The sequence below is a fragment of the Bison bison genome, unplaced genomic scaffold (assembly GCF_000754665.1).
Source record: "Bison bison bison isolate TAMUID 2011002044 unplaced genomic scaffold, Bison_UMD1.0 scf7180017864037, whole genome shotgun sequence".
Lineage (NCBI taxonomy): Eukaryota > Metazoa > Chordata > Mammalia > Artiodactyla > Bovidae > Bison > Bison bison.
Window position 1 is genome coordinate 5,090,821 of NW_011494609.1, and position 8,906 is coordinate 5,099,726.

General features: G+C 48.6%; 1 protein-coding gene across 1 annotated transcript in view; it reads right to left on the bottom strand.

Moving 5' to 3' along the window:
• Positions 1–6: 6 nt before the first annotated feature.
• DIP2A (DIP2 disco-interacting protein 2 homolog A (Drosophila)) overlaps positions 7–8,906 on the bottom strand; it is a 123,389-nt gene continuing 114,489 nt past the window's right edge. The window contains exons 35-38 of the mRNA XM_010834984.1: positions 7,324–7,398; positions 6,869–7,043; positions 6,269–6,392; positions 7–3,679 (exon numbers count right to left, since the gene is read on the bottom strand). Of these exons, the coding sequence (XP_010833286.1) occupies positions 3,427–3,679; positions 6,269–6,392; positions 6,869–7,043; positions 7,324–7,398 (627 nt within the window). The 3' untranslated portion in view covers positions 7–3,426. The remainder of the gene's footprint in view (positions 3,680–6,268; positions 6,393–6,868; positions 7,044–7,323; positions 7,399–8,906) is intronic.

Consider the following 8,906-nt stretch of genomic DNA (forward strand, 5'->3'; position numbering starts at 1 on the left):
ACTGAACCTGAAGGGCACTGCTGGACGTAGGGAAGTGGTGGGGGGGAGGGTGGGGAATCGAGGTGAGGAAGGGACTGAGCTCACCTGGGTGAAGCTGCAGGTTCTCAGACTTCCCATGTGGGGAGGGTGGTCCAGCTACCTGTTCAGACAGTTCAAAGATGATTGTTCTTGAACATAAAGAGGTTTTGAAGTTTTGCATATAGTTACCTTTTAAAAGAATTCTTCATTACTGAAATTGAGTATCAAGAGTGCTAAGTAGTTTCAGTTGTGTCCGACTCTTTGGGACCCTATGGACTGTAGCCAGCCAGGCTCCTCTATCCATGGGATCTTCCAGGCAAGAATACCGGGGTGGGATGCCATTTCCTACTTCAGGAGATCTTCCTGACCTAGGGATCAAACCCACCTCTCTTATGGCTCCTGCACTGGCAGGCATGTTCTTTACCACTAGTGCCACCTGAGAAGCCAAACGAGTATCAGAGGAAAGAGGACAAATGCTATACACAGTGTTATTACACTGTTACTGCATCCAGTTTAGAGAAAGTGTTTCTTCTGTAACTCCAGACCTAAAACTTATGCAGCATGGTCTCAGGTAGAAAGAGAATGCTCCTCTCTTGTTTTTGCACCAGCAAGTAGCATGTGCATGATCCTCCAACAACGCTTGCTCTCAGGGAGAGGCCCTGGCGAGAGCGTCTGACTCTGGCAGACTCTGGCAAGAAGAGGCAAACACAGGAGGTGAGTCGTTCCCCATAGAGTTGAGCTGACCATCCCGGGACAATCTCTCTGAAACAAGTCAGCTATATTCATAATCTGAAATTAAGCACAAGTAACCTTAGTTTGCATAAAATAATCAGTACATTTAAAAAACAAGCAGAATGCAATATTGTAAAGCAATTATCCTTCAATTAAAAACAAAAACAGAGAATCAAGATACAAATGGCCCAGTAGGAAAAGTATGGATTATACAGAGGTTCTGATCCTTAACATAAACTGGCTCCTACAAATCAACTAAAAAAAAACCCCAAAAACCCTTGCACACCATAAGAACTGCCAAGTAAGACACATCAAATGAGAAAGTAAAATGACCACAAACACATGAAAACATATACAGCATCACCAGACAGGATACTTATTTGACTGACAGGGACTCATTTTTTATTGCCAGTGTTCTCAGGTTTCCAGGAACAGCCTCTCCACTCCGCCCTGTGCCCTTCCGAGGATGGAGTGCCCAAAGCTTCACCCCAGCAGAGCTGAGCCCCAGGCAGGCTGTGCGTATGAACGTGCTCCTGTGAGGAGGCTCATGGTAGCGGGCTGAGAGGGTGCTGACAGAGCCTGTGAGGACAAGCTGCCCCCACCTGCTGTGTGATACAATTGTTAAAACATGCAGAAGAATATATGGAACAGATTAAAAGTCTAATTTACTAAGTACAAAAGCTGATTATAAAAGTATATGACTGACCTAATTTTGTAGAAGTGTTTTTAAAGAAAAAAATTAAACCTGGAAAGGATTTACATCAAATACTAACACACTGTCATTAAACGAGAGGTAGGATTATGGGAGATTTAAATTTTATTCTTTATACTTTAATGTGCTTTGTAGATTTTATGCTGCAGCATAAATGCTTCTATATTCAGCAAAGAAAAATGCATAATAAAATACCTGCTTTTTGGGGTAATTTAAAAAATCTTTTCACACATTTCAAATGGCAGAATTACAAACAGTCCATAACTTTTATTAACATATTGATATAAAAATTTTTTCTGACATACAGAATTCCCAGAGAGTAATTTTAAAACATTTTAATGCTTCTTAAAATCTTAATTTACAAGACGTATCTTACTGCCACTTACCTTTCAATACAAAAATTTTACAATGCCTGTTGCTATAAAATGACAACATAAAGGGCTGGGTGGTTCCTCTCCTACAGGCCATTCTGTTATGAGGAATATCCATTAGTCCACTGCTAGAACCTCTGTATGTCAAACAATAAGTTACACATGTTATATACATAATTACACGAGGACTGTTCAGTTCCAGTATGTTCTTACATACCACACTGCATACCAAGAGCTACTGAGCACAAGCTACTTGTAGCCGAGAGTTAGATGTGAGAGTCAGCCCAGTCAGCCAGGCCTTTTTGGCGGAGAATTTTAAATGGTAAAGAATTAACAACTGTTAGGCACTGATTCAGGTTAATTCCAGAAAAACCTGGCTGTTTCTAGGAAGCATGTGATTCGTAAACTTTCTGACCCGCAGTCCCTGACAGTTCGTAACACATTTTTTATTAGTGATACAAAAATACTCTGTCTTAGATTCGAGCTTCACTTCAAATTCTTAGAAGTATCTAAAGGATTTCACGTTCTCTGATTTATATTTACTATAATATTATACCACTCAGTTTAGTCGAGTTCAAATAAAATAAGTGAACATGGTTTGGCCAAATTTTACAGGCACACAACTCACGATGCAACAGTGGCTGGGAAAGTTCTCGGGCCCTGGGCTGTACCACCACACATGTAAACCTCAGCCCACCGGTGAGTCCACATCTGCTGATGTGTAATAAAAACAGTAACTCAGTACAATTTTGGACAGTGAGAAGATCCTATACTGTGGTCATGAAAATCAGCACTTCAGCTGAATAGCAACAAGCCAGAAATGCAGAAAGAGGTTTAAAACTCAGCGTTCCTTTATCTTTCTGAAACAGCTGCTCACCTGATGGACCCTGTCGAGGGTTAGAGATGACACAGGCAGGCAGGCGGCATACCAATGTTCAGAGAGGAAGTGTGTGTGCATGAGCCTGGTCTGAGGCCCAAAGCAGGTCGGGGGTGGGGAAGAGGGGGCCAGGCCAGGATCATGCCCTGCCCACCAGCCTTTCTGTATTTTGCTCTTCCCTGTGAATCAGAACTGAAGCAGCTGTCCCTGGGCCTCAAATTCCTTCTCGCATAAATTCTAAGTATGACCTTGTCATCTGAAATGGTATAGTTGAATTTTTAAAATCGAGAACTGAATTTTTAGCCTAAAAAAAGTGCAAACTCATAATACAGCAGAGGACTACATCTACAGCACCTGCAGTGCCCGCACCAGGCTTCTTTCCCAGTCACACCATCTGTTGCAATACTGACATTCATGTTTCTGTAAATGTTCCAGATAATTAAAAGGTTTTGAGTAATTCAGGAAGTGGTTTCTAGAATGAGATGGGTATGTAAGCGCATGGGTGGGGCCCTGTGCTCAGGAGCCTGGGGTCCTCTCCCCAGGGGCTGCAGACGTCCCCCAGCCCCTCCAATGGCTCGTGAGGCCCCTCTGGGGCTGGTGCTGAACAAGCTCACGTGCTGTAGGCCACACAAGTGGGGTCCAGCTGGTTGGGGCTGAGTGGGCTCACGTGTTGTAGGCCACGCAGGTGGGGTCCAGCTGGTCAGGGCTGAGCGGGCTCACATGTTGTAGGCCACGTAGATGGGGTCCAGCTGGTCAGCTAGGAAGCCATCGCGCAGGTGCATGCGCTGCTTCTCCCCACGGGAGTTGATGGGGATGACACCCGGGTCCACGATGACCACCACGCCCACCACCAGGTGGTGCTCCTCCAGCACCACGTTCGTCACCAGGGCCACCAGGTCCAGCGCGTCCTGCTCCAGCCCATCCAGCTCCACCACCACCACCAGCAGGTTGGTCCAGGTGAACACAGCGCTGCAGGTAGAAGGCGAATGGTGTCACATGGGGCTGGGCGATGGCTTCAGGGGCCAAGGACACACAGGAAATGATGCCAGGCAAAGACCACTGAAACATACTTAAGTAGGTTTACTGACGTCATCCTCTGCTCAAGTCAGTTACAATTCAAAGGTTTGGCTAAGTGTGTTTTATTGGAATATCTACTCTAATTAAAGTTCTCTCTAAGAATCAAGACAAATCTGACAAAAAATGGTCCACTGGAGGACCCATCCTCTTTAGCATTCTTGCCTAGAGAACCCTAGGGACAATATGAAAAGGCAAAAATACATGACACCAGAAGATGAGCCCCTCCAGGTCGGAAGGTGTCTAATACGGGGAAGAGCTACTGGGGAAGAACAGAGGGCAATTACTAAGAGTTCCAGAAAGAATAAAGCAGCGGGCCAAAGTGGAAATGAAGCTCAGTTGTGGATGTGTCTGGTGGTGAAAGTAACGTCTGATGAAAGAACAATATTGCATAGAGACCCGGAATGTTAGATCCATGAATCAAGGTAAATTGGAAGTGGTCCAGCAGGAGATGGCAAGAGTGAACACTGACACCGTAGGAATCGGCAAACTAAAAGGGAGGGGAATGGGTGAATTTAATTCAGATGACCACCATATCTACTACTGTGGGCAAGAATCCCTTAGAAGAAATGGAGTAGTCCTCATAGTCAGCCAAAGAATTCGAATACAGTTGTTCAGTCACTAAGTCGTGTCCAGCTCTTTGTGACCCCTTGCACTGCAGTACAGCAGGCTTCCCTGTCCTTCACTATCTCCCAGCATTTGCTCAAACTCATGTCTATTGAGTTCGTGATGCCATCTAACCATCTCACCCTCTGCCACCCTCTTCTCCTTCTGCCCTTAATCTTTCCCAGCATCAGGGTCTTTTCTAATGACTTGTTCTTTGCATCAGGTTTAAAAACCATAGTTGTGACTATACAGACCTTTGTCGGCTTTCCTTCAAAGGAGGAAGCATCTGTTACTGCTTCTATTTTTCCCCTCTGATTTGCCATGAACTGATGGGACCAGATGGGTTAGGGTTAGGAGGAGAGTGAAGAAGCTGGCTTAAAACTCAATATTTAAAAAACTAAGATCATGGCATCTGGTCCCATGACTTCATGGCAAATGGAAGGGGGAAAAGTGGAAACAGTAACAGACTATATTTTCTTGGGCTCCAAAATCATAGCAGCCATGAAACCAAAAGACACTTGCATCTTGGAAGAAAAGCTATGCTAAACCTAGACAGCATATTAAAAAGCAGAGACATTGCTTTGCCAAGAAAGGTCTGTATAGTCAAAGCTATGGTTTTTCCAGTAGTCGTACATCGATGTGAGAGTTAGACCATAAAGAAGGCTGAGCACCAAAGAATTGATGCTTTCTAACTGTGGTGCTGGAAAAGACTCTAGAGAGTCCCTTGGACAGCAAGGAGATCAAACCAGACAATCCTAAAGGAAATCAACCCTCAATACTCAGTGTGATATAGTTAACTTCAGCCAGTTTGATAAGTAGTCCAAGGCCCCTCAGGGATAAAGTCTGAATTCTTTACCTTAGCAGTCATGTAGGCACCGTGTTAATAATTATATAGCAACAACATCTTGCTTAAAGGCATGCTTTCCTCCTCAACAGGAACTCGTTCCTTCTGGCTAATCTCGAACTAAAGTTATCTCAGGATGCCTTGGAAAAGGGTCTGGTGGAACTTTTACAGTCTTGAGATATTCTTTTTACCTAAGCAGCCAACTGAAAAGTATATAATTTTCTGCTCAAGTTAACAACGTGGGGACTCTCTCTACCCATTTCTGATGTCTATGTCGGAAGTCTTCTCTGCCCCTTTTCAATAAACTCTATTTCCTCACTGCAAGCCTCAAGTGGTCTCTATTATCTGCCTGGTTTGGTGAGGGAATTTTTCTTCTCACAAGAGCCGTGAGCTCAAGTACAGCCTACACTCTGAGGCTACATCACATCAGAACTGGTTTCAACTGGAAGGACTGATGCTGAAGCTGAAACTCCAATATTTTGGCCATCTGATGTGAAGAGCTCACTCAATGAAAAAAGACACTGATGCTGGGAAAGAACGAGGGCAGGAGGAGAAAGGGGCTACAGAGGACAAGATGGTTGGATGACATCACTGACTCAAGGGACGTGAGTGTGAGAGATAGTGGAGGACAGAGAAGCCTGGCATGCTGCAGTCCATGGGGTCACAAACAGTTGGATTCAACCTAGCAACTGAATAACAAGAATCAAGAATATTATTTGATATTGAAAGCTGTACTTTTCCCACAGCAACCTCCCTCCAAAGTGAGGAAATCATGCGTCTTGACCATTTAAATTAGGAAATCCATGCAAATGCAGAGGTATTTCAGAGTAACTGGGGCGCTCACATTTTGCCTGTGCATTTGGGGACAGATTCTTAGTTTAAGACTGATTGAGAGAAGAAGAAAAACCAAGCAAACCCAAACAAGGGGTCTCTGGCACATGATTCGCAGAGTGTGTCTGGGGTCTGCTCCTGGAGAGGAGGTGGCTGCCCACACGACCGCGTGAGAGCTGCCAGCTGGTCCCCTGGGCCCTCACCATTCAGCAATGCTCCTGTGCGCACGGATCACGGACGTCTCGATGTCGATGGGGTGGTAGCGCATGCCCCTCAGCTCCAGCGTCTCGTCCAGAGACCCCACCACGTACAGCGCATCATGTCGCTCTGCAGATGGCACAGTTCACCACCTCAGCATGGCTCCCGTGCTGAAGCCTCCTGCCGTGCGCACCCACGTGTGAAGAGTACAGAACAACTTCTACTATCTCGGAGACAAGGCAGCAGCTACAGGGGCTCCCAAAGTTCTGACTGCATCTGGCCAGCCTGCTGTGGCTGTGGACTCTGTGACCTTGGGGGAATGTATGGGGAGGCCCTGATACATGGCTGGTGAGACATGCCCATGGCTCTGCCTGGGGGGCCCAACAGCCTCCCCCAGAACCCCCACACCCTCAGCAGAGGTCAGGATCCAGGAATAGTGAAGGAAAAGGAACAACTTTCAGAGAAACCATATCAGAGCACCTAAAGAAACCAGCTCCTGGGAAGGGGTGAGGTGAGTTGGCAGGAGGTCCCAAGACACTGCCTGTAGGGGCTCCTGGCTGTGGTAGCCCCAAGACTGGGGGTGAGCACTGCATAGGACCTCTCACCTCCGCTGGCATCGGTGAGCTCTGTCCTTCGAAGGAAGCCCAGGAAGCCAGTCCTCGCCCAAACAGTCTGGGTGTCTCCGAAACTCAGCCGGGCACTGAAGTGGTCGGCATGGAGCCCCTCTTCCCCGTAGACTGTGTAGTACCCGGTGGCATTGTGGGGGCTGCTCACCCAGATCTGGGGCCCAGAGCACAAGGGGGTCAGTCATCACAAGTGCCAGGCACTGTGTGTCCCAAGACACGGCAGCACACAGTGGGGTGGGGGTAAGGGGCTTGAAATAAGTCACAAGAGAGGCCCAGAGAGCAAAGAATTCTCTCCTTCAAACAAACCGTTCCCCTCCTAGGACCCCTGAGTGACAGTTGCAGGACTGCAGCGTACAGTTCATCGCAAAGAAAGAACTGGGAGCAACCCGCATGCACACCCAGGGGCCAGCGAGAGGTGGGGTCCCCATCCTCACCTCCCCCAGGTGCGAGTCTCCCAGGGGCCCTCTGGTCTCTGTGTGGGCGATGATGACCTTCACTCCAGGGAGAATCTGGAAGGAGAACCATGCTCGTCAGAGGGAGCGTGGCCCTCCTGACGCAAGAGCGGCAAAAACAACGCCCTTTGAAGCTGATCTCAAGGACGTGACTCATACACGGCCATGACCAGGTTCAGAACCCGACCTAAATCTGACTGAATTTTAACAGAAGTAAGAGATTTTAATAAATAAAAATAAATTGTGAATCTCAGCAAAATCATCCAGCTCCTGAGAATGAACTCTATTTTGGACATGGAGAGGGGAGGAGGGGATCTTTCCCTGAGGCCCCTGTTGGGGCTCTTGAGGCCAGGGAGTCCAAACACAGCTCGGCTGGGCCCCCACCCACCCCAGAGTTTCTGATTCTGGAAGGAAACCTGGCCACCAAGAGGCATTCCTGCCCTCAGACTTGGGGCTCCATGCCCACCAGAGGCTGTGGAGAAGGCTGGGGAGGGTGCTTCATGTTCAGCACCCCAACACAGGGCCTGCGGCCCCACTGGACATGGGACTGACCACCTGGCTGCTTCTGGGTACCTATTCTGTGTCCTTAGTTTCCCTGGGTGTAAAACAGGAGATGACAGTGGAGCTTTCCAGCAGGTGGGGGAGAGGCGAGGGGTCACGGAAGGCTGGTCGGGCTCTGTTCTGTTGCCCATGGGATGCTGCTGAGCCTCTGACCTCCCCCCGTGTTACCAACCTGGACCCTGAGGACCCAGAGCTCTTCCCAGAACCCCAGTCCATCAGGCCCAAGTTATTGTAACAGAGAAATAACAGGGGGGGAAGTCCATCAAAACTGAGTGCAGAGCCACATGTGATTAGAAATAAAAATGTACCAGAAAGAATTAAGAACTGCTTTGAGAAAAACCACCATGTTTACAGAAAGGAAAATGCAGATTGTAGTGGGACACGTCTGTGCACCCAGGGAAGGGTGGGGGAGCCCAGGACCATCTCCAGCCCCCAGCCCCTCCCTCTGACACCTACACTCTCCCTCCTCCCCTCTGCTCCGTGAAGCTCCAGCCACACTAGCCTCTCTGTGGTCCCGGGACCTTCACACCAGCTGAGCCTGCTCCTCTTCTGGGGCCGCCCTCGGGAGGTGCACAGCCCCTACTAGCTCCTCTCCCACACTCACCTGGGCTCGTCAGTGCTGCCCCCGCTGCCCTGTCCCTCTCTGGGCACGCCCTGCCTCCTGAGAGGCAGACACGTGCACAGCGTGTGTGAGCAGGGCTAGAGGCTGTGCTGACTCCACTCTGTCGCGCATCCCCCTCAAGTCCCTCCCCCTTCACCCTGCCTGACCACTCCTGGGAGCCTTCTTCCTTCCTCCGAACCTCCCCTGGTTCTGAAGATGCCTGGTCTCCTGGGTCTATGCCTGCTGAGCCCTCATGGTGGCCCACAGTTTTTCCCTAGGTGCCCTTGGGTGGTCTCACGGCCCCACCACCTAAGCCCTTGACACAGCTCATGTGGTCGAACCAGGCCTGGACTGCTTTAATGGTGAACTGCCACTGGGGATACTGCCTAGCTGTCACCTGAGC